Source organism: Fusarium graminearum, chromosome 1 (assembly GCF_000240135.3).
Source record: "Fusarium graminearum PH-1 chromosome 1, whole genome shotgun sequence".
Classification (NCBI taxonomy): Eukaryota; Fungi; Ascomycota; class Sordariomycetes; order Hypocreales; family Nectriaceae; genus Fusarium; species Fusarium graminearum.
This window is the reverse complement of record NC_026474.1, coordinates 4,910,060-4,934,532: the sequence shown is the minus strand read 5'-3', so window position 1 is coordinate 4,934,532 and position 24,473 is coordinate 4,910,060. Positions and strand designations below refer to the sequence as shown.

Genomic DNA, 24,473 nt, shown 5'->3' with positions numbered 1-24,473 from the left:
AGCCTATCAGTCCACTGTCATCTCGGCGCGATGAAAAATAAGGATTGAAAAGGAAGCACGCAAATTTTCAAGTGATGGGTCTTGCTGAGGATATTTTAGTGGTGGTGTACATGTTTGCTTATGGTGAGGCAGTACATTAAGCCTGGCTTGCTGGATAGTGGTGTTTGGGGAATGTGGCTTTTACAGCTCTGATCACTCAGAGTGACGGGATTAAACTTAAACTACTGAGAGTCCAAGAGGCAAACTTCGGGGGCAGTTTACGCTATTTCAAACTAGTCCCCAGACTGTTTGTTTTACGCACTGCAAAACTTTGAGGTCATGTTTTGTGGTGCACACATTTGAGCATGCAATTGAGTTTAAACGGCTTGCTCCATGCTTTCTCATTGGTGATCAGTGCTCATCATTCTCCGTTTTTCATGTCTCGTAGTCTTTGTTGTCTAATTGGAGAAGTACTGGTCAAGTAACTGTTGAAAGAGGAGCTGTCCTGGCTCACCTTTATTTCGATGTGAATTTTTGCCTATGCTTGATATGAGATTCTTGTGCAGAATCACATGGGATAGAACCACAGCAGCCAAGTGAAACATCCCATTCGTGCTGCAGGTAAATAAAAAAAAGTATTCGATATTCATCTGGAAGCACGTTTCCCTGCAAAACATATGTCTAGTACGCGTTATTGACAAGGGATAGTCCCGGTTGCGGGGCGGTCATTCGCGGTTGGCAGCTGCGATCTGCACCCATGCAGGTTGAAACGAGACGTTGCCCAGCAACGCCACCAAACACGGACAAAAGACATAAGACCCTTCGACCAGAAACAGAGACCAACCCAAAATCAACAATTTCATCGTACATGATGATCCTGGCATAAATTCTTTTCTCCCTTCTTCTTTATACTAACCATACAACACACACAGCAAAAATCCACAATCATGGATTCACCACCCAAGAGAATGACACGGGCCAGAGCCGCCGCCAAGGCAACAGAGCCCTCCGTGAAAACTACAAAGATTGTCACAGCTACTGCACGGGCAAGGAGCACTGCAACAGCGGGCACCAAGAGCACAGCTGCCAAGAGAAAGACAAGAGCGGACGAGGATGATAAAGATGAGGAGCAGCAACGCGAATTTGCTGTCGTTAGGAGAACGCGTGGTCGACCAAGAAAAGCTGGGGAGGTCGAAGAACACGACGCTGAACCTGAAGCGCCTGCAAGGCCTAGGGGTCGTATAATAAAAAAGACTGCTACTGAAGCTCCCAAACCGACTACCACCGCCACTGTCCCTGCCAAACCTACGCGAGGACGGCCAAAGAAAGCAATCGCTATTGAGGCGCCTGCTCCAGCGCCTATCAAGAAGACTGCCACGATACGCACCCGCACTACAACATCAACCACAACCACAAAACCAACCACAAAGCCAACAACTCTGGCTAAGCCTGCTCTGAAAAAGTCCGTCAAGTTTCAAGAACCCGATAAGGAGAATATCGAGCCCGCGGCTGAGGCCAAGGAACCTGCTCGACCTGGAATTAGAGGTCGGCCAGCCAAGCGTGGAGGAGCAGCTGGAAGTCGAACAACCAGAGCGGCGGTAAGATCCGCTGAGTCGACAGAGAATAAACCATTGAGTCCTAAGAAGATTACCCAGATACCTGTCTCGAAGGACGACGAATCCGAGGATGAACTCGCTGGTGATATGCCGCCTGTCAAACCTATGATGAAGAGCCCGATCAAGCCTCCTACCAGCATGGTCAAGCCCCAGCCAGAACAAACCGAAGAACAAACCGAGTCAATAAGCGCTTCTGAAAGCATCAGCAACCCTCCGAGCCTCGGCGCACATGCATTGAGATCTCCTGCCAAGAGGCAACCTGCTTCACCCGACAGGGACACATTAAGATCACCAGCTCGCCGTATTGGTCACATTGCTCTCCCTGGATCGACTATGAAGAAGACCCAGGAAGGCGATACACAGGCTGACGATGTGTTTTCTTTCGGGAACTCCCTACTTCAGTCTGCGGCTAAGCGACCCCAGTCACCCATCAAGGGTTTCAACTTTGAAGTTTCCCTACAGCCTCAACAATCCCAGTCAGCAATGAAGGCTTCTCTTCTCCTTTCACCACCTAAGCGGGCCATGCCTGGACTGAAGCCAGTCACAGAACCTCGACCCCGAGATGTTGGTGCTTTTGGTGAACCACTAATCATGAAACCTCTGGTTCTGGGTACACCTTGTCGTGCTCCCTCCACCCGACCTTCTGATAAGCTCATGTCGGAGGAGCAAGCCGAGTTGGATCTTGACACAGTCGAGGAAGACGTCTTCAACCAACCTTTGGAAAACTTGGAGTTCCCCGGTCGTCTATCTGCTGTCCTTCCCCGCTATGCCGACCCCGCCTGGAAGAAGGATATGGGTATTGTCGATGAATCCCAAGACGAGATGGATGCTGTGGATGAGCCTCAGGCTGACTCAGAGACCGTTGAGGATGTTCAGGAGGAGGCTGTTGTTGAGACCGAACCAATTACAGAGGCGTCTGATCTTACCGAAGATGAGGAGGACAGCATGGTCGTCGATGAAGATGTTGTCGAGGCAGACATCAGTCCTCAAGAGACTGAAATTGAGAACAGAATTCCCACCCAGTCGCCCATGCAAGAACAGAATCCTATGTACCAGCTTCGAGAAAAAGATCTGGAGCCCCAGGATACGGATTCGGAATCAGATGACGAGGGCTCTGCACCCACCAACGCAGTACCTGTCACCCCAACACCATTTGGTCGTAAGACGCCAAAGGCCTCCCGAGCCTCTATTGGCGGATTCAGCGCTCTTGCTGATCGCTTAGGTTCTTGGAAGGCTAGTACTCCAGTCAAGATGGCACCTTTGACTTCTGGAGAGAAGAAGGCTGGCGTGCTTTCCGGACGTGCTGCGACTCCCAAGTCCAATGATTCGCCAGCTTCGACTCACTTCTTCGATGATGAGATGACTGTTCGAGCAGGCATGGAAGATTTACAAACGGATGACATCGCAGAGATTATGGATCCCGATTTTGATGACATGGATGTTACCGAGGAAGACGTTGAACTGGCCCAGGAGGCCAACGAGATGTCCCTGATGGAGTCTGATGTCCTTGAGGAAGTTGTCAACACTGATGCGTTTGACGACACCCTGTCTGAAGCTAGCCAGGAATATGGCGATGAAAACGAGATGCCCTCCTCAATGGTCCCCACCACCCCTGTTCGCCCTGTCATGAAGACCTTCAACACTACTACTAAGGTGCCTTTGAAGCCTGCGGACGACTCCTCCCCTACGCCTCTCAAGAAGCGTAGTTTCAGCACCTCGCGAGTCGCTCCTAAGCGCCCCTCTGGACCAACAAGCAGCGGTGTTGCGATCCCATATTCTTCCAAAGGAAGGAAGAGCATGCCGGCTACCATTCCTGAGAGTCCCTCAGCCCCCTCCACCCCTGTTGCAGCCACCCCCTCAAAGTCAGACCTTTGGTCTTCACTGGGAACACCTGCGCGAACACCCCGTCGCGATCTGAACCCCGCCATCCTTCGTGGTGCCGTCGTCTTTGTTGATGTATATACCAGCGAAGGAGCTGATGCTAGCAGCATCTTTGTGGACCTGCTCACTCAGATGGGCGCTAAGTGCATGAAGTCATGGAGCTGGAACCCTACCAGTTCTGAAAACGATATGACTTCAAGCAAGGTTGGAATCACACATGTTGTTTTCAAGGATGGCAGCAAACGCACACTGGAGAAGGTCCGTGAAAGCAACGGAGTCGTCCAGTGTGTTGGAGTTAGTTGGGTGCTTGAGTAAGTTCAACACATTCTTTCATTTTAACGGCCAGAGCTAACATGTGCTAGTTGCGAGCGTTTGAACGATTGGGTTGAAGAAAGCCCCTACAAGATTGACACGAGCAACGTCCCCCGCGGAGGAGCTCGTCGCCGTAAGAGTATGGAGCCCAAGGCTCTGGCCAACATGAACGGCACTCTCGTCACCAGCCCTACCAAGGGAGGCTCTCGTACTACCCCTTCTACTCCTAGCAACCGTCGCCAGAGTACACAATGGATGTACACTCCCTCAGAGCAAGACGAAGATGAGGATATGGAGGATTTTGAGTGGTCTGAAGCTATTCTCACTCCTGTCCCTAAGACACCTGCTCCAGAGGCAATCGCACGATACGCTGCAAACCTCGACCTCGAGTCGGCTTCCGCTGACGACGATGACGATGACGATGACGACCTGGACGAGTCACCCACGAAGGATGCTCTCTTGATGCGAACGTGCCCCCCAAAGAAGTCGATCCGTGAGATGGGTGCTGGTCTCCTCAGCCAGACCAAAGATGATGGTGTTCTCATGCGACTCATGGCTGCACGACGAAAGAGTCTGCAGTTTGCCCCCAAGATCGGGAGTCCTTTAGCGAGAACCTGGAAGTGATAGATTGGATATGGTCAAGGTGGCATAATAGTATATGGACAGGTTTTGATCCGGAGTTTGTGGGCTCATATTAGATTAGATTGCACGCATACATCATGGCTGATAACAATCACTCGTTTTGCCATGGGAGGGGATACCACGGGAACAGGCAGGACCTCCAATTAGGCGTTTGGTTGAATGGCATTGACTGGTTACTCTACGCATATGTAGAAGCTGGTACACTTGAGAATCCATTAGGGTAATTGATCTACAACATTTCCGACTCGTGTCTATGTGACTGTAGAAGGCTCGAGACTGTTAGATTTGAATGTTGGTCGTGTCTCATATTGTTGGTAATCTCTTTGCGGCATGCTCGCTAAACGCCAGTGCCATGAATGCCTTTTATTCTAATTGTCGCACCCCTTCCCACCAGCCCTTGGCGGAGAAAGACGAAATTGTGACGCCTCGTCGTGGCATCGTCCTTAAGCCTTGATAAACGCCCTCATAGCCTTGACAGCATCACCCTCGTTGCCCTTGAGCAGCTCGGTAGCCTTTGGCTTAGGCAATTCGAGCTCCTCAACGAGAAGAGCAACGTCAGCAGCATCGACCTTGACGTTCTTGTGGGAAGCAGCAGAGGCTGAGGCCTTGCTGGAGCCGAGGCTCTTGATGGCTTTGTTAGCCGCGTCGGCGTCGACGTTTTGTGGTGTCGAAGGGGAGTCGGCAGCGTCGAGGTTCTCAAGGGCCGAAGCAGCTTTTCGGTCCTCAGCGGACTTTGCTGTCTGAGAAGGGGTTTCGTCGGTCATTTTGTTTCTGTTGTGTTGGTTGGTGATGTGGTGGTGAAGTGAGGCTAAGGTGTAGCTAGGTTGGCTTGGCTTTAGGTGGTTGGAATTATAGTGGAGGCAAAGAGCTATGGTGGGGTTTGGAGGGGCAGTTCCAGGTGGAGGACATAAGAGAGCCCGAGGTCGGTATGATGGATGGAAGCTCACATGCTGGAAACTACGGACGGACTATGGAATTTTACTTCATTGTTTGTTGAAATCTATGAACTTGTTGTCGTGACCTGTCATGAGTGTGGCATTCAAAGCTACCTACTAACCTACTAGGGACCACTCGTATATGTGCAGGTACTGTAAGAAAGACAAACCAATAGTTCGATTCTCCTTCTGGCATCCTTTGTCCCTTTTCAGTCTCAATCAAGCATTATTAAACGTGTTATTAAAGTTCAGATCAGGCTGTAGTGCACTTTCCATTTATCCCTTTGAGCATTATTCGTCCAAGTTGTTGACGCCACAGAATAAAACTCCAATCAATGTGTGGAAAGAAAATGACGGAGTTTTTATTCGGTTACGCCACATTTCTTTGTTTAATTGTCCAACCTCATTTTCCGGGGTCAGTCGCATCTTGAGCATCTTTCTTTGTTCTCTGTGACTCATTTCTCCAACAACGACACCCTTTTAATTCCTCCACCATTTTTTCAATTGAATTGAAAATATCAAAGGAGATCCGAATTGACTCAGTCTGGTTGTTTAAGCATCTCAACTTTGTGTGGCTCTACTCTGTTGAATTTGGAATCTCATTGCTTGCACTCTCTTACACAAACCAGCTTTCAATATGGCTTCATCTTCCTCCGCCGCCTGGAGTCCCTCCTCTTGGCGCTCAAAGCCCATGAAGCAGTCGCCTAACTACCCTGACCCAGAGCCTCTCGCCAAAGCAGTCCAGGAACTCTCCGACCTCCCCCCTCTGGTGCATCCCAATGAAATCATTGCTCTGAAGGCTCACCTCCGCGATGTCGCACAAGGCAACGCTTTTCTCCTCCAGGGCGGCGACTGCGCAGAGCTCTTTGACTACTGCCGCCAGGGTCCTATTGAGAGCAAGATCAAGCTGCTGCTTCAAATGAGTGTCGTTCTCATCTGGGGAACCAACAAGCGAGTTGTGCGCATTGGTCGAATGGCTGGACAGTATGCGAAGCCGCGATCGAGTCCTACTGAGATGGTCGATGGAAAGGAAGTCCCCAGTTTCAAGGGCGACATCATCAACGGCTTCCGTCTTGAGGATCGTGAGATTGACCCCAACCGCCTCGTTAAAGCCTACCACCACTCTGCTGCGACCCTGAACTACATCCGTGCCGCTCTCGCCTCGGGTATCGCTGATCTCCACCGGCCGCTTGACTGGGGCCTCGGCCATGTGCGGGACCCGGAGCTCAAGGAGAAGTACTCAGCTATTGCTTCGAGCATTCAGCAGACACTGCGCTTCCTCCAAGTCATTAACGCTCGACCTGGTGAGCTCGACTCTGTTGAGCTTTTCACCAGTCATGAGGGTCTTTTGCTTGATTATGAGCAGCCTCTGACTCGTCTTCTTGATAAGCCTACGACCCGGACTGTGAGCCCCACGCCTCCGGGTAGCGACGGCGAGAAGAAGGAATACTACGACACTTCTGCTCACTTCATATGGATTGGCGATCGCACACGCCAGATTGACCATGCCCACGTCGAGTTCTTCCGTGGCATCGCCAACCCTATTGGCATCAAGGTTGGTCCTACAACACCAGCCTCAGACCTTCTCTCTCTTCTCCGCACCCTGAACCCATCTTGCGAGCCCGGCAAGATCACTCTCATCACACGCTACGGCGCCGCCAAAGTGGGCGATCTTCTACCCACGCACATCCGTGCCGTAGAAGACTCAGAGTACCGTCGCACTGTTGTCTGGCAATGCGACCCTATGCATGGCAACACGCTGTCCACACCCACAGGCATCAAGACACGTCGTTTCGGCGATATCTACCGGGAGCTTCAAGAGACACTGCGCATCCATAAGGAGCAGGGCAGCAATCTTGGCGGTATGCACCTTGAGCTCACTGGTGATGCTGTTACAGAGTGCTTGGGTGGTAGCGAGGACTTGGGCGAGGATGATTTGTCGACGAACTACACTAGTTTCTGCGACCCGAGACTCAACGAGAAGCAGGCTCTTGAGCTGGCATTCTTGGTGGCTGATCACTTCTCGAGAGAAGAAAAAGCGGTATGAATAGGAGAATGAGATTGAGATGATGAAAATGGGTATCCAACAAGAACAAAATGAAAAGCACGTATATGGTGTTGAGCACCAAAAATACAAATGACACAATTCGGACGTGAGTTAAGTGAAATTACATTCCTGAACAGTGTTGATTGAGCACAATTTGTTGATATTCTTTAATTTATCCAATGCATTGCTTGCTTCTCTCTGAGCTCTAAGCATAGATATGGACTTAACATTAGGTACTGCTGTACCTCATCCGGTTGTCAAAAAATAGATGTAAACTGATATCATGTCCATCTGAAATTATTGTGCTGCCGTTACATAAAAACTTTCATATCTTGAATTTGATCGCTCCCCCACCGCTCTTGTTTGCGCTATCGCACCATCAAGCCAGTGTGATGGTTTGCGCCGCCTCAAAGGCATCGCCCTTTTCCAGCTTCTGCCAGCCCTTGACGGAACCGGGCTCAACGCACAGCATGTTCTTCCAGCCGTCCTTGGGAGAAAAGTCCTTAATGCCGGCGGACTTGTCGACCCAGGGGTTCCAGACAACGACCTGGTCGAGGTTGTCGCGGACGATGCGGTAGCGGGGGCTGCCGGACTCGGAGATGACGACGGGGTGCTTGGGACCGTTGGCGGGGGTGTACACGGAGTCGGTCTCGCCAGAGAAAGTGATGGCGCCGGATTGAGTGGCTTCTGAGCCAGAGACCTTGGATAAGTAGACAGAGTCCTCAAGACCAGTTACCTCTGTGGAGGCGATATCCTTAAAATAGTTAGGTCACGCTCATTCAATGTGGACGATATAAACATACGCTGATCTTGAAGTAGGTGTGAAGAAGAGTCTGGAAGTCAAACGCAGCATCGCCGTCGTTGGTGATAACGATTGAGGTGTTGAGACTCTCGCTATCGAGAGAGACACTGTAGATGAGAGCAAACTTGTAGGGCCAGAGAGCCTTGAAGTCGTCGCTGATGCTCTCAGAGGACAGACCAAAGTCGAGCTTGACGCTGGAGCTGGAGCCCTCGCTGGTGGACTTGCCAAGGAACTCCCATCGTGAGTTGCGAGCAAATCCGTGCTGGGGAAGCTTGGCTACGGGTTCGTGGTCGGGGGCGGTACCAAAAACCTGCAGAGATTCGAATTAGAGAGATAGCAATGGGAGGTTGTGGTTTGGATGTGGTCGTACAGGGAAGACGATGGGAATACCTCCTCGAACGGGAGCACTGCCATCGAGAGCAGCAGTCTCGCTGACCCAGAGCTTCTCGGTTCCTGAAGCATCCTTCCAGCTGATTACGGTAGCACCATGGAGGAGGACCTCAACACTCTCGCCTGAGGGAAGAACGGCCTTGACGCGGGAGTTGTCGTGGGTAATGTCGGCAACAGCTTGAGGGGGAGCTGCGGGGGTTGAGGCAAGTGCCGAGGGCTTGTTAGGACGGTCGACCATTGTGAAGGATTTGGTGTGTAAAGACTTTGAAGAAGTTTGAAAGTTGAAGGGGAGTTGGAAGTAAAAGGTGAGGTAACGTCGTGGCGGGTGGGATGTTGAAGTGGGGTTTGAAAGGGTCCGTTGAGGAAAGATGCAAGAGCACTAAATAAGTAATCTAAAAAGAAAAGTGATAAAAAAGAGGTTAAATAGGTAGGCAGGGACTCATAAAGCTACTAAGCTAACAGTTTATCAATCAGCCTTTAGTGCCCCTGTAGCTTTGGTGTTCTTTGATACCCAATGCCGTCTTCCCTTAGATCCGTGGTTGCTTCAAGTCTGGGAGGAGGTGACAGCCCAAGCATGTCAACAATGGCGGGGTAGCTCGAGAGGAGCCAATAGAGTCAGTCTGTAAAGCTGTTTAGTGGGTAACAGCTGCTAAAGTTAGAGTTGTTACCGGTCATATTCAGAGCTGAAACACGTCTCAGATTTGGCTTGTGATACATGAAGCAGCCCGCCAACTCTTTCTTCCAGTACGCATTAGGCATCGCTTTGGTAAATAAGCGATTTCAATGGCTCGTTGAAACATGTATATCATCACCTCTCCAAACTACCTTTATCATGCACACAGACCCCTCGGAGCATACAAGGTTACAAAACCCAACATTGGCGAATCGAATTTCAAGACTTCTATTGAAACGGGTATCTATGGTATATGCGCATCAAGCATGATGCCGGTTCTACACTCAGCCTCATCATCATCTTTCATCCATTTTAGAGTATGACAACTTCTCCAAAAGAAGGCCGCCATCAACCAATAATGTCTCTTCAAGTCTCATGGCGCTGATTTTCCTCATCGTGCGACGTAAACATGGCGACATTGTTATGCTCACCGCTTTGTCCACTCGAGCTTCCACGTCCACTTCGGTTTTCGGCATGAGCCTTCTCTTCCACTTCTTCGACAGCAATCAGAAGGTTTCCGTTGTTGTCGTATCTTCGGGGCTCGATCTTGGCCTGCTTAACAACGCCAAGAGCGCCCTTCAATCCATGATCCACATTTTGGAATATAGTATCCATCTCCTCTAATGATCTATATGCCGTCTCAGGGAAGAAGAAGTAAACCGAGGGAACCATGATGGCGTTGATGATGGCGAATATGATATATGTGTTGGATCCGATATTCTTAAATGCTGGAGGAGTGATCATGACAACCAACCAGTTAAAGATCCAGTTGCTCGACGTTGACAGAGCGTTGGCAGGAGCACGGATTCGCAGAGGTGTAATCTCAGCTGGGTATAGCCATGTCATTCCAAGCCAGCCAACAGCGAAGAACGAGTTGAAGACAAACAAGAACACAATGCCCACAATCTGGCATGCCCTCGCATCACTAGAGCCTACACCGGCAAGGATAGCCATCGATGCACATTGTCCAGCTGCCCCAAAAAGCATGAGTTTTCGGCGACCGACACGCTCCACCAGCCAGATTGCAGGAAGAGAGGCCAAAAAGTACTCGGTACCGTTCAGAGCAGCCATGAGAAGTGGCATGTGTCCTGTCATGCCGAGTCCAGAGTAGATGGAAGCGGCATAGTAAGTGATTAGGTTGATACCAGAGATCTGTTGTTCAAAATTAGCATGTTTTAAGCTAACACTGAGAGGCGTTGTTTTACCTGTTGGAACATTTGATTGACAAAGGCAAGGATAGTACGGTGAAAGTTCTTGTTGTCGTTTCGAGAGAATAGGTCCGAGAACGCTCCTTTGCTCATCTCTGTGGTAGTGTCTTTCATGGCCCTGAACTCATTGTCGACGTACTTGCTCTGGGCATCCTGATCAGCTATCGCAGCAATAACTTCCTTTGCATCATCATCACGACCCTTAAGCACAAGCCAGCGAGGAGATTCGGGAAGGTTCATAACAAAGGCCATAATGATGAGACAAAAGACGATTTGGAAAGCCATTGGGAATCGCCAGCAAGCAGAAGTGTCCTGCGCAAAGTACATGCCATAGTCAACCCAGTATGAAATAGTAATGCCAAGCGTGATCAGAGCACCTTCGATCATGACCAGTTTACCACGTTTATGAGCAGAGCATGTTTCTGACTGCCACATGGGGACGGTAGAAGTGTTACCACCATTACCGAGGCCAGTAATGATTCGTCCGATGATAAAGTGTTCCAGAGAGTATGCAGAGGCCTGAAGAGCGGCGCCAATTACCATGATGGTGGTTCCAAGCATGATCATCCTTTTGCGGCCAAGTTTGTTTCCGAGAAATATGGTGATAATAGCACCAAAGAAACAGCCCAAGTTGTAAGAGGACACGGCAATGCCTTGGTAGTTTGAGCGGTTCTTTCGAACAGCTGCAGACACGCTAGGATCCTCACTGTGCATGTCGGGGAACTGTTCCATGAATGGAGCCATTGTTAAGATACCACCCATGACGCCTTGGTCTACAGTAATTGTTAGTTCGGGTTCATTGGAAAGCTCATATCCAAATCGTTGTCTTGTCTATGAGCGCGGCGGTTGACCTCACCATAACCAAAGAGCAGAAAATCAGTTCCCGCAATAGCACTGATGGCATAGTTGAGGGACTGGCCTCGAAGGCCAAAGTACTTCTTAAACATGGTGAAGGGGTATCAAAGCAGAAGCCTCACGCCCGAACTCTGTACTAAGGGACAAAAGAAAGAATTTGATGTCGTGAACATGGACATCCAAGGAGGAGCCACTTAGGTTTATAAAGAAAACAGAGCTCAAGGGTGTTCGCATGTTGTATTGCAGAGTCATGTAGAACTTGCTACTGGGCCTCTAATGGTATCCCCACCTGAGTCAGACACCGAAGCTAGTCTCTCAAAAGGACCTTGGTTATACATACATCCATGACCGTCTTGGCTGTCTATAATGGACCTATCGGCCAAGGGCAGGACTGTACTGTGCATATGGTAAGGTATGTACTGACTCTCGCGGTCCGCACTTCTGTAAACCCGTGATCGGCATGGCCATAATCCCTGTACCATGGTAGAGGTTTTGGGAATTCCTGAGAGCGAACAGGTGTCATGGGGCCTGGGGAATGTTTCTATAGAGCTACACGAGCAGTGGATAGCCGAACGAATTGGTCCTCTTCACCAAACGACTATTTCTCTGTGGAATCATCATGATTTAGTTGCACAGTATCTTCCTCCGCACTTACAGTAAACATCGATCGTGGAGAAGCGCATAGGCTCTGGTACAAACTCTGTGGAGAGTTGGGGAAGTAAACTAAACATTGAGGGGCCTGGAGAAGGCTGGAGCGTGGAGAATGCGACGTCATGGCACCCGAGGTTCTTCAAGTGAGGAGGATCCTTTGACAAAACAAGCCAGATAGCTCTCAATAAAATCAAAACTCTCAAGGATCTTCTTTGTATCAGTTCAGGGTAAAGTTTTTGTTCCTGGGACTGAACAAAAGGAAGCTATGGCTTCACACGTGATATGGAAATATTCGTGAAAGGTGCTGTTCCTTCCCGTCTTGCCAATGCTTGGAATGACACAAGCATTGCCTTAGTAGCGCTGAGGCTCAACCTTACCGTCTCTTAACAGGTATCAACATCGATCAAGAGACTTGAAAAGACACAAAAGTAACTCATCGCTAAATTGCTTCCTCAGAGACTGTCAAAGCATCGTAACTTCTCTGCACAGTACGATACAGTATACCGTCAACTTGACCGGATTACCGGACAGTCAAAAGCGTACCATTGCAACGCTTCAGTCCCTGTCGCAGTTAATGCCAAGATCCAGCTTGCATTGAGTATCCGCTGTGCTCTCAACTATCCAATCAACTATTGAAATTCACTGTCAGAAGATGAAGCATCAGACCGCATTTGCAAAGGACCCTCTCAGCTTCTCCACCGTTTCTATCGTTTGCGGGTGAAATCTAACTTGTGTCGCTCAATCTCGACCCCAGGTTTCTGTAAGCCATTACCTTTTGACGTCACTCTGTTTTTAGCGAGCCGAATCGAGACAAAGACATCGTGATGGATGAGAGATATTGTGTTTGTCCTAGACGAATATATATAAGCTTCTTTCGGGTTTCCTACATGGGTTACCCGACCTCCAGGCACAGTCTACTTCTGTCTTAAGATCGGGCCAATATCGACGCCTTTCATCGATCGATTCAACTGCTAACTAAAAAAGGAAGTCTGTTAGGTGTAAGTGACTAGCGATGTCAAAATTTCCGGTGCCTTCTGCCGTTCTTCGAGAAGTTTTGATATGTCGCCAGCTCTTTTTGACTAGTCCCAGAATTTCTTACAACATGAACTTCGGCCAACATCGATCTTTACATGCAAATCTGGAATGGATTTTCAACAAAGTCACACCTTTTCAAGATCGAAGAAACAGCTATTAATCAATCGACTTTAGCAATCTTGCCAACATCCATGTCGCCCCGTTGACGAACCCGCAAATCTTTACCCATTTGCGTTCCGCCAGGGCATCACGTCAGACAGTTTCCCTGCTGTTTGGGAGTTGAAAAATGGAGACTCGTGGAGAAGACCTGTTTGCCTTGTAAAAGACAAACCATTCAGAGACCGCAAAATACTCACTGTTCTGCTAGCTAGACAACGACTGGAGACAACAAATGGTTCAGACCTTGTGTGAACTATAACCCTGGCCATAGCATCAACAGCACTGGAGCGAATCAAACAATATGGATAGATGTACTGTATGCCAGCTTGACAATCCAAACTCTAAAACTTAAATTTCCATACAAGTCCAAGCCCACTATCCTATGTATAACAGTCAACCTTAAAAGCAATAACACGCCTTAAAACATTGAAAGCTTCAAGATCTTGTCGCTAGTCTCCAACATATCCAGTCATTAGAATCCTCCAGATCTCATATCTCGCAGCCACTCATTTTCCCAACCAGTAATCTAGAGTACAATCGTACCACGCTTCAGTCACCCTCGTCAGTCCGAATCATAAAGAGCCCTGTGACTTGAATCTGGCATTTCTTCCTGTGTGTACACAACAGAGGGCTCTGATTCCGGCTCTTCTATCGTCAAGTGAAGCTGTTGAGTTTCCAGATGACGGGATCGTCCTCGTCGTCCTCGTGACAACGGCCTACGGGGTTCTCGCTCACTCTCCTGCTCAGCCAGACGACTTCCACCCTGAACAGCTGCGGGAGTAGACTCTCCAGGGGCCTCATTAGAAGAATGAGGGAAGGACGGAACCATTGGCGAGGGTGCTTCTGGAAGCTCATGATCATTCCGATGTGGCTGCTGTGTCACCAGTTCTTCCATCACGACGTCAATATCGTCATTTTCCATAACACCAGGCATGTCCTCTTCGGATTCGTCGTCGGAGTTTTCACTTCGTGGCTTGCTCTCAGGGATGTCGCGAGGGTTCACTTCTGGCAGAGCCGTCGGGTCATTCATGATTCTGCGACCAAACAGAGCTCCCAAGCGCTGACGCCAGGTAAAGTTGGGCGGCTCTACTGATGCGATCCCTATCAACTGTTAGAATAAAACTCAAAGTAATGTAACTTGAAACTTACCGCTCTTGATACGGTTCTCAATATACTTCTTCTGTAGGGGAGTGCTGCCGAGGAAGTAATGGGGTGGCCCAGGTGTAAAAGTGCGACGAGACTCTGCCACGTCTGCATACGTCACGGCAAACTCTTTCCCAATTCCGGGGATAGTTTTACCTTGGTGTTCTGGTGTGTTTGTCTCCTGATCTGACATTTCAGATACTGCAGTATCTTCATCCTCTTCCTCATCCAATTCTTCCTCTACTTCTTCCTCTACTTCTTGTCTTGTCTTCTGTACAGTTGGCGTAGTAGGAGAGTCTGAAGGCGTGACAATAGCGGACGAAAATATTGCTCGAGGGGCCTCGTGGAATTTCCCTGATCTGATTCTCTCCGCCGTCGATTCGCTCTGAAGATGAAGTGGCCAGCGGTTCATGTCCCAGTATCGTGGTGCCTTGCCTTTTCGTTCAGGGTGTGCAAAAGACCACACTGGCTCATGACGACGGGGTAGTTCAACCGTCAGGCCGTCCTCATCGGTATAACGATCAATGCGGCTTGGGAAAATCATGCTCTTGTTCTCATACGCCTCGCGAATAATTCCTTTTCGAATTTTCTCGCGATTCAGGAGGTCATCCTCATGATGATCCTTGCTGAGAACGTACTGGTCCCAGCGTGTGTCGTAAGCTTCTGGCTCAACTATCTTGATGATATCTTGGTATGCTGGTGTAATACGCTTGACATCACCCTTCTTCGGGTTTTTCTCCTTGTTGTTCGGTCGACAAGCGGCATCGGAATCCCACAGTCGCACGACAAAATCTAGGAAGTCACGGTTCTGCTCTCGCTGGTCGACAGTGAGCTGTTGCCTGTATGTCTCCCGCTTGACTCGGAGGTCGTGGATGGTTCTTCCAAGTCGGAAGCAGAGTCGGGTGTAAAATCGTTTAGTTTTGCGCATATCTTGTTCAAGGGTGCCGATGTCAATGTCCACAAGATCCTCGTAATCGCGAAGATGTTCAGTTCTGGGTAGTCCGAACAGATAATCTCCAGGGGTCTTTGACTCAGGGATGCTGATGGCCGTTGAGATTGTTTCAATCTCATCATTTCCGTGACTGACCTCAGCATCCTTTGTGGGTTCCTTGGAGCTGACTTTGTCCTGATCTTGTACGAATGCACCCAGGTCCTTATCTGCGTCGAGCCACCTGACAAGTTGCTCAGGGTGAAGATCAGCCTCAGTGCGGTACACCGTTCGCCCAAGCAATATGATGACTCCTTTCTTTTGGAGTATAGAAGCTTCCTTCCAAGCCTCATCTTTTGAAAATCTCCAACACTTTACTGGGCCATCACAATCCCGGTTGAGTTCTTCCATGAACTCATCAAAGCTAAGTTTGTCGACATTTTTCGTGCCTTCTCCATAAAACATCTCCTTGACTCTCTTTTCAAATAGCCTAGAACGATGACCGACCTTGGATCCCTTGGTTTTGGGGTCCACCGTCTTTTTGTTGATTGAATTTTGGCCCAGCAATCGCAAAAGGTCCTCTTCCTCAGGTCTAATGTGAACCAAGTCTTGAGAGCCAGGTACAAAGTCTTCTTCAGGGAACTTTAGGCCAGCGTCTTCCCAATGTTTTCCTGCCATTCCATCAGCTAGGCACTGGGAAACATCTGTCAAGAAACCCCGCGGCGTTCGTTTTTTCTGTAACAACAACCGATCCCGTAGGACTTCGCACATTTTCAACAGTAACACCGCCTTTTTCATTTCATGATCCAAAAAGTCGTGAACATAAGGTCCCTTGAAATTCCTGGGAAGATCCATAATGGGCTCTTTGCGTTCCTCCCACAACCTGTGGCCATGGCATTCTTTGACAGCGTGCTCGTACGCCCAGTCTCCCCAATGCTGGTCTGCTCTCATGTACCACCTGTGCGCTAGAGTATAGCCAAAGGGGTCCCGAGACTCCTTCTGAGGGACCTTGGCAACCTGCATAGTAGGAAGAATGATACCTGCATCTGGTTTTTCTGGGATCTTGGCTGGGGGTAGGATAAGTGTACGGAATATATTGCAGACTGCAAGATTCTCGGCATTATTCAGAGGGCTCAGGGTCTGTTGAAGGGCTGCACGTCGAGTTCCACGAAGCGCGGCGAACGCCTCAAGTGTCTCAAAGCCAAAAGGCTCTTTGCCGTACTCTGATTTGAATTTGGCTTCGGCTGTTTCGAGGCTCTTGCAGGTGTCGGACATGTTTGAGAACACGCACTTTTCATACATGCCATTCTCCAGGTTCGTCAATCCCTGACTAGGAGAGATGGATTCGAACGGAACTCGCCAAGTATGAGGGGCATCGGCAGTGTAAAGTTCAATGTACTTCGGCAGTGCCGTCGAGGGTACCTTGTAGTGGACATCAATGGCTGGGCAGATTTTGTTGAGGAGAAGCTTTCTCTCGCCCAAGTCGCCATCCTCCGCTCCGTCCAAATTCTCAACGGGGTAATCTGTGCCTGGAATAGGAGGTAGCCTCTTGCTTTGCTTCGACCACACATTGTTGAAATTGAGGTTGAGCTTGGGCGCGCCGTAATGATACTGCTCATACACCCAATGCGTGTGAAGCATGTCAATGACCTCATGTAGCTCGGCGCCCCATTCCTCGCCCTGCCAGTTGTGAAGGAGGTATGAGAAATACTCGGATAGTTCCGCAAACTTCTGGCTCCAGTCCAAAGTTCGGTCGATGTCCTCGTCAGCAAGAAAGTTCCTGGCTCGATGAAGAAGAACTGTAGGTTGCTCAACCTTCCATCCCTTGTAAGGATAAAGATGGAAGTCAGACTGGGCGAGCTCCATCATATTCTTAGATCGAGTTGTTCCCTGGCCCTGTCTGCTCCGCATCTCTTCGATTCTGGGGTTGACCCCGTCTCGATTTTTAGAGCCTGTCCGAGTGCTAATGACAAATCCAGGTAACATCGGTGTGTTGACAGGAGCATTCTGGTCTTCTTCATTGCTCGTGTTTTCATCCGACACAATGATAGTAGGGGCTTTGGGCAAGCCGGACTGAGAGCCTGTCCCGAGTCGAGTCTGACCTTCTGCCTGACCCTTCTGGGCCTCCCGACCTTTCTTCCGACGAATTCGAGGTTTCTTAGTTAGTGTTTTTGCCAACCTTGCATTTAAAGGACCTAACACGAGTATCAATATCCAATCTAGTCACGACACTGGGTAAAAGACTTACGATCTGAATTTTCATCGTCCGACCCAGTCTCGTCGCCACGTCGAGCCTCCTTTTTGGCACGACGTCTGTTTTTGTCTGAGCGATTGGGCCGTCTTTTCGACGACCCTTCCCTCTTACGGCCTTCAAGCTCTTAGGTACATAATTAGTACATGGCTTCTACAGATAGGAATAAGCATACCGTCAAGACGTTCTTTGAGGCCCAGCTGGGGATGTCTGCTTCCGACCAATTCAACGGCAGCCTTCAAAAAGTCAGGGGATTGTCTCATTAATCCATCTAGCCTTTCTTCTACAAGTAAGTGATTGAGTGTCGCACCGAACTCGCGGAAATCCTGGTTCTGCTGGAAGCGTATGTATGCTTGTCGAGCCTCGGAAGGGAGGTCCTCAAATCCAAGGCTGAAGGATGTCAAAACTGTTTCTTTGGATTGTTAGTACAATGTTCCAGTTGTTTCTCTATGGTTCGCTTACTCAACAGTTTCAGGATTCTGTCAGAACGACTACGAATTCGTGTCCCGCTAGAAGCGGCCGGTGCAGACTCTGAGGGGGTGTCATGGCCTAGGTCCAGTCCAGAAGCTCGCCAGGTACTATCATTATCGGTAGACTCCTCCATTGTGTGATTCTGTAATAAACCGATGTATACTATCAGAAAAAATGTGTACGTAGGTAGAATCGGTTGTCAGGCGAAGTGTTCAGAGAAGTAGGAGAAGGAGAACACATGGTTGAACAGAAGGGAAGAAAAGTTGAAATGGAAAAGGGACTTGTTAGTACAAGCATTCATCCAGTTGGTTCAAGTTCAAAGACTTCTGCCTTCTGTCCTGGCTGAACAAAGAAGCTCATTCGAGTACAAACCTGGAGCATGGACATCTGCCAGGACTCACTCACAATAAGTGCAACAAAGAGGTCGGCGATCCCGCTCCGCATTGAGCACAGAGCTTTATCGTTTGAGTGAGCCAAAAATACACTTGTCACAAGGTGAAAGAAACCAAAGGCATAATCACGTTCCTGATCTCAATGAAGGGTGGGGTTGGCAATCCAATGTTTCTTTGTTCACCAACAGAACGCCACCGTCCATGATGGTGGTATTGCCTACTAGTCGATGAGACAAAGAAGGCGAGGAATAACATTGTTAATTCAGGGCTCGGTTTTCATGTAAGACCTTAAGTAGAAATTGACTGAGGAAATCGACTACTATCTGCTTGTTCAACATTCATCCGAGGACAGCAGAGGTCATCAAACCATGGAGGGTAAGCGCAGAGCAAACACCGAAAAGGATACAGAGAACCGGTATTCTCTACAAGAAACTACAAGCGATGTATCTCGTACTCCAGGTCCAGGATGGCGTCCGGGACGTGATCCAGCCAATATAGAAATCAACATCGGACCCAGACGAAGTCGAAGGCTTCGGTCAAGACAAGAGGAGCTCTCTCAAGATGTACCTCATACAGATGAACAGCCATCTCAGAGCACTTCAGTGGGCCACCAAGCCAATCAACTGGAAGAACAGCGGGCGGCTACATCAAGTTCCTCTGAGATAGCTGCCCGGACTTCATCTGGTATTTACGCTCGCACCAAAAGGGAGCGGCGACCAGTCCCTCCTGATTGGGAGCCACCACTGATGATCGGCGCATCACTTGGTACGAATCTGAGCCGTCTAGAAAACGCAGAGCGATCAGTCCTGCAGTGGGAGGCCATCATAGCCAACGCCCGCAGAACGCAGCCGCGGGCAGACTTGTCGGGCCTTGAAAAACAGCGAGACAAGGCCAGACAGGAATTTGAAGGGATGGAAGAGTCCGACGAGAACTTGATACCTGTGTAAGTTATCTCAGTCAGTTGTAGCAGAATGAACTGACATTCCCAGTGACGAGCTCGAATCTACCAAAAGGCACCGTATTCGAAAAAGAATAGACCTTCTCACAACATCACTTGGGTGTGATGAGTGTCCAGCTGGTGACACTAACATCCGTGCCGCAATAAAAGCTTATCAAACCGGGCAAATCAAGTGCTGGGATAGGTGGACTCTCATTTATGCTGGCCACTTGGCAGATTTCTGTCCCTCATATGAGTCTTTCACCTTGGACCGAAGGGAGAGACTTGACCGATATCACAGTCAGTACGGCGAAGGCTGGCTCTGGTATGAACCTCCTCTCGCTCCGGGAGGGAATCACCAGGCTGAACAACTCATGGCTGCCACTTGGGCACAGCCTTCTGCCGACTCGGGTTTGTTGACGGGCCACAAGCCCTACAATTGGGAAATATCAATGGGCTTTAAACGCGTGAAGGGTTTCCATAGTCGCTTCACTCAAAGGGCGGGCAAAGCTGGCCGCAAAAAGAGCGGAAAGGTCTTGTTGTACCAGACGCAACTCAGAGAGCTTGGGTCGGACAAGAGGGCCCCTTGTTATGTGGAGGACGACGACGATGACACGACAGCACCCCGCGTGTGCTTCAAGATGTTGCTTGACAGTGGAGCCACTCATCCCTCTCTGCATAATACTGATTTGCAGTATATCGGTATCGACCGAAAGACATACCCAGCACAGACACATATCGCTGTTTCTACTGCCGAGAGTTCAGCCGCAGTCGCTAGAGTTTATGAAATGCGTGTCGACGTCTGCCGTTACAATGGAGAATCACTTGTAGGAGACGACCCCATCTTTCCAAATGAACGTCGGGAGCTGGGTGGCATCGCGCCGGTCATGATCCTGGTCAAATCGACGCCAGATGAGAGTGAGCCGCTGTCGGAGTGGTATGAAGAAGCCCTGGATAACGGCGAGGATGTCTCGGAGGAAGCAATAGCGAAACGGTACAAAGGATCTCAGGAATCGCGCCTATCAGGTATGCTCCCGTTTCAAGTTTGTTACTTTGCTGGAGCTCCTGGGAAATCGGTGTTTTGGTTCGGCGAAGACAGACGAGACGTTCTTGGGGCAGATCGCATGCCAGGTCAGCAACGGTGGGAGCTACATTTGGAGCCCAAAGGCGTGCAGCGTCCGAAAGAGGTTTCCCACTTGGATCGTCCGACAGTTGTCTTTGATCACCAAATGAAGGGACTGAAACTTCTCGACACGGACTCCGCGACAGACTCGAGGACAAGCGTCTTGACAATTGACGATGCAACGAAGAAAAGACAAGTGGTGATGAAGACAGGCAAAGATCCAGAAGAGACTGTCATTCAGAAAACTTCTAAAAGGAAGGTTCAAACTGGCTCTTCGACGAATGTAAAACCCTCGAGAAAGAGAACGAAGAAGTAGTCGTCATATAGGATGTTATTGGAAGCGAATTTGTACTTGGGTATAGATAGTGCTAGAAGAGAACCGAATCACTGGTAGGGGAATTTCAACGTATAGGTATTCCCAGTCTTGTTTTAAATTACGAGTCGTTCAGGATACATAATGTGGAAGTCGCAGTAGGGACTCAGGGACTCAAAGGAGGCAGGCGTGAGTGACAGGGTCCAGTCCGCCACAGTGGCTCCTGCCGATCCAGATCTACGGCAACGGGTATAACTGAGTTTATTCCCGGTAGCCACGATCTTGATGGGAAAGTCAATGCTTGGCAGGAACTGAAGCACTTGTTTTAATAGATAGACATGAATATTATGACCCTTTCTTGATAGAAGTTTGTGTGAAGTACCAATCACATATATCTCGGCAAAGTACAGACGGGGATGGGGACCTGTAAGACATTCATAGGTAGCGAAAACAGGGCTTGTTGGGACTGTACCTGGTTACACGCAAGGCAATGAATGACCGATCACATGGATCTGAGGATCCAATGACATTCAATGACCGCATAATAAGTTGGTGCCACAGCAACCACGGTGCAGCTCGAGAGAAACAGCAGCCAGTATTGGCCAGCTATGATTAACCTTATTTATCGTATCAAAGAATCGAGCAACGTTTATAAAGAAAATAATGTTTCATATATCAGTGGAACACTCCGTTTTCGGCCTGCCAACAGCAATACTCTTTTGCTTGTGCTATCGACTGTAGTCAGCCTTAAGACTCTCAAAGCTGCCTTACCACACACACATGGGACTTCGGAAACCCTCTGATTTGATAGAAGCGCATTTGGATGCTGACAGGACCCTGATCCTAGCTAGTAGCCAGTAGTGATTACACACTTGAAAAATTGCTAAGGGTTTAATTAACAATACAAGTCATGGAATATCTACTAAGCAGTATCATCATGTATAAGTTGCTAACAAAAACATGCATAAGACCAGTCTTGCTTGATTGGCAAATCTACAGGTCTCGTTTAAGTGAGCGTTGCGTTGCGATCCTCCACAGCTTCAGCTCTAGCTCCAGTGTCCTTCTCTTCCCTTGCCTTCCATTACCTGCATAAACTCCACTCTGCACTCCACGTTAGAGTGAGCCTCTATCCCATCCCTTCCATTCAGCCCCCATCATAGTCGCCTACTTGATCTCGTCTGATATATTCTTTTGACCCATCTTCTTATCCATCTGCTCTTCAGCTACATACAAAATCCTTTGCACTTTTAATTAACCGACCTGCTTCTTCCGGCTGCTTGGTCATACTCAATCTGTGCCTACCTTAGTAGCATGACCCCTCTCTAAGTCATTTTGAACGTCATCATGGTAATAGTTTTGCCATTCTTGACAGCACAACATCTTTGAATCTTGACTCTTCATTCTTCCAACACGTTATCCCTATTTGCGCACTCGAATTATTGACCAAAACACTGTCACTGGCCCCCACTGTCTTGGCAACGTCGAAGCACCCGCCCGGGCTGCTCCAAAAACAACCCGCACGCTGGGAACAGTGTAACTGCAGGGCAACTAGAGCAATAACCGTGCTTTAGTGGGAGTTGGAGCCTAGGACAGGGCCTAACACGAACACCCGCCGCCGTATTTCGCACCTTTATGTTCGTCCCCATACCTAAGCTTTCCCCCATCATAACCACCTACCACACCCGGTTACAATACACTCCTGTCAACAACGCTTGGATTCATGAACACTACTACATCGCCCATTCCTCGACATTCGCGTGTAATTCTGGCATCAAAAACGCTCAGCAAACCCCGGCTCTGGCGTAGCCCGACGCTTTCGTCGCCTTTGGGGCTCAGCCAGCCGCCCCCTCCGTTGCCGCTCCCACTTCATCGCCGTCATCTCCCCCACTCGACACCATCGCTCTAGGTACTGACTGCGCTGTACCTCAATCAGGACGCTCGGCTCACCACTGCTTTGCAAATTAAAGGCACAATCATGGCAGCTCCTGCGAGCGTGAGGGTCTCGGGGCCCCCAAATAGTAGCTTTCTCGTGGGCTATCCCGGTATTTCGGCGACTCTGGTGCGTCAATCTCAGCTCTTCTTTGCTTACGCCTCATTCATCTTCAGTGCGCCCAACTCCATTATGCTGACATTACGGGTTTCTATAGCCGCGCATCGAAGGAAAAGTCGAAATTCGCCCTGGACAGGGCTTTTCCATGCCTGTGCCGGTCTCCCTCGTTCGAATATGTCTACAGCGCCGAGAAACGATACATCCTGATGCCGACAGCATTGCGAAACGACATTTAGGCGCTCCTCGCCGCGAAACGACGGACCTAGTTGGCAAAGAGCAGCTTCTCTTTCGATGCTCGTCTGGAAAAGAAGCCGAGAGAATTATCGCTATGGATTTACCTTTCGTTCTCTTTATACCTTATGGCCGTGGTGGCGAGGAGTCAAATCGACGGATTCCCCCTGCGTCCCTTCAACTGCCTAGTCGAACCGCCGAAACATACTACGAGCTCGTCGTCACGGTCCAACAAGGTCACAGCAATCAGTACAAATATACTTTCCCGATACCGTTACAACGCTACGATACCCTTTCGACATTTGGCATGTACAACAAACCCGAATCTAAGCTAGTCACCAACGACAACATTGTACACCTCGGCATCAATCTACCACGATGGAGCTATGGGCCCAGCGACCCTATTACAGTATATATCAAACTATCACCCAATCTTGACTGGTTAAGTAAAGCCAAGCGCGTGACAATTGACAAGATCACTTTGACTGTGGAGGAGGAAATCACATATAATCCCGAAGGCGATGAACCTTCGAAGAAGATCAACAAGATCTCAAGACAAGTGCAAGTGGTTAAGACGAAAATGCCAGAGGCCGGATACGCTACCAACGTCGGACTGGTGTTCCCTTCCAAAGATTTACGGGATCCCGATGGTGTTGTCAAGCGAGGCAAACCTCAATTCCCTCTTTACGAAGTTACGTCTTTTACTACGACTTCAACGCTCTACAAAATCGAATTCTACTTAGTTATCAAGGTACAGCCCACGCCATTTCTGTGTGTCGTCTACGCTAACAACTCCAGGTTAATCTCAGTGGTGCTCGAGATGTCACGATACGCCAGCCAATTGTTATCTGTCCAATTGATCAACAAGCCTGTAAGGAGGAAATGGATGCCATTGAACAAGCCGCAAAGGACGCCTCCCATGTCGACCCCAACAACCCAATGCTCCCGGCGCCGACTGTTATCCTCGCTAACGACCGCGATTCATTACGAGCATTAGGGCTCTGTATGGTGGGAGGACAGAAGAAACCATTCATCGAGTGATGAGCAGAAAGATCAAGATATGGTTCTAAGCAACTTTTTTATTATAATTGCGCCGCGCTCATTCGTCGGTAACAAGATGTCCGCAGCGTAAACGTGCTGCTGCCGAAGCCGCGTCGGGAGAAACTCCCATACCAGGACTGAGCGTGAGAGTGCTCCGGAATACGAATTGGTCACATTGTGAAGGTGCATGGGCCTGAAGAGAACGGAACTAAATCGCTCGAAGTTGCCCCTCTAGTTGAAGTATACCCAGGGGTGTTTGCATTTTGGGACACGGCGAAGACAGGACAGGGCTTTTGTAATAACGGGCATAGTTCATGGCGTTCCAGGTGACTCAGGTGAAGGAAGGGGCACAGGCAGTAGGCAAGTGCGCGATCAATATGTTCAGCATGTAGTATTGTGTTGAAGAGA

At 49.2% G+C, this 24,473-nt stretch overlaps 8 protein-coding genes across 8 annotated transcripts; 4 read left to right on the top strand and 4 right to left on the bottom strand.

Moving 5' to 3' along the window:
* Nucleotides 1-926: 926 nt before the first annotated feature.
* On the top strand, nt 927-4,412 carry FGSG_01488 (uncharacterized protein; the record flags this gene model as incomplete). Its single annotated transcript, XM_011318995.1, has 2 exons — nt 927-3,787; nt 3,839-4,412. 2 exons carry the CDS (start codon nt 927-929, stop codon nt 4,410-4,412), a joined length of 3,435 nt encoding a protein of 1,144 aa, XP_011317297.1.
* A 239-nt stretch (nt 4,413-4,651) lies between these two features.
* Nucleotides 4,652-5,194, bottom strand: FGSG_01487 (uncharacterized protein; the record flags this gene model as incomplete). Its single annotated transcript, XM_011318994.1, has 1 exon — nt 4,652-5,194. One exon carries the CDS (start codon nt 5,192-5,194, stop codon nt 4,874-4,876), a length of 321 nt encoding a protein of 106 aa, XP_011317296.1. The 3' UTR covers nt 4,652-4,873.
* An 808-nt stretch (nt 5,195-6,002) lies between these two features.
* On the top strand, nt 6,003-7,412 carry FGSG_01486 (phospho-2-dehydro-3-deoxyheptonate aldolase; the record flags this gene model as incomplete). Its single annotated transcript, XM_011318993.1, has 1 exon — nt 6,003-7,412. One exon carries the CDS (start codon nt 6,003-6,005, stop codon nt 7,410-7,412), a length of 1,410 nt encoding a protein of 469 aa, XP_011317295.1.
* A 379-nt stretch (nt 7,413-7,791) lies between these two features.
* FGSG_01485 (uncharacterized protein) lies at nt 7,792-8,842 on the bottom strand (the record flags this gene model as incomplete). The annotated part of the gene is made up of 3 exons (XM_011318992.1): nt 7,792-8,166; nt 8,216-8,524; nt 8,585-8,842. 3 exons carry the CDS (start codon nt 8,840-8,842, stop codon nt 7,792-7,794), a joined length of 942 nt encoding a protein of 313 aa, XP_011317294.1.
* Nucleotides 8,843-9,643: 801 nt separating this feature from the next.
* FGSG_01484 (uncharacterized protein) lies at nt 9,644-11,432 on the bottom strand (the record flags this gene model as incomplete). Its single annotated transcript, XM_011318991.1, has 3 exons — nt 9,644-10,429; nt 10,483-11,258; nt 11,342-11,432. The coding sequence occupies 3 exons, from the start codon at nt 11,430-11,432 to the stop codon at nt 9,644-9,646; spliced, it is 1,653 nt and encodes a 550-aa protein (XP_011317293.1).
* Nucleotides 11,433-13,747: 2,315 nt separating this feature from the next.
* FGSG_01483 (uncharacterized protein) lies at nt 13,748-17,125 on the bottom strand (the record flags this gene model as incomplete). Its single annotated transcript, XM_011318990.1, has 3 exons — nt 13,748-13,818; nt 13,906-14,286; nt 14,335-17,125. The coding sequence occupies 3 exons, from the start codon at nt 17,123-17,125 to the stop codon at nt 13,748-13,750; spliced, it is 3,243 nt and encodes a 1,080-aa protein (XP_011317292.1).
* Nucleotides 17,126-18,738: 1,613 nt separating this feature from the next.
* Nucleotides 18,739-20,746, top strand: FGSG_01482 (uncharacterized protein; the record flags this gene model as incomplete). The annotated part of the gene is made up of 2 exons (XM_011318989.1): nt 18,739-19,313; nt 19,360-20,746. 2 exons carry the CDS (start codon nt 18,739-18,741, stop codon nt 20,744-20,746), a joined length of 1,962 nt encoding a protein of 653 aa, XP_011317291.1.
* A 1,972-nt stretch (nt 20,747-22,718) lies between these two features.
* FGSG_01481 (uncharacterized protein) lies at nt 22,719-24,065 on the top strand (the record flags this gene model as incomplete). Its single annotated transcript, XM_011318988.1, has 3 exons — nt 22,719-22,802; nt 22,891-23,775; nt 23,823-24,065. 3 exons carry the CDS (start codon nt 22,719-22,721, stop codon nt 24,063-24,065), a joined length of 1,212 nt encoding a protein of 403 aa, XP_011317290.1.
* Nucleotides 24,066-24,473: the final 408 nt, after the last annotated feature.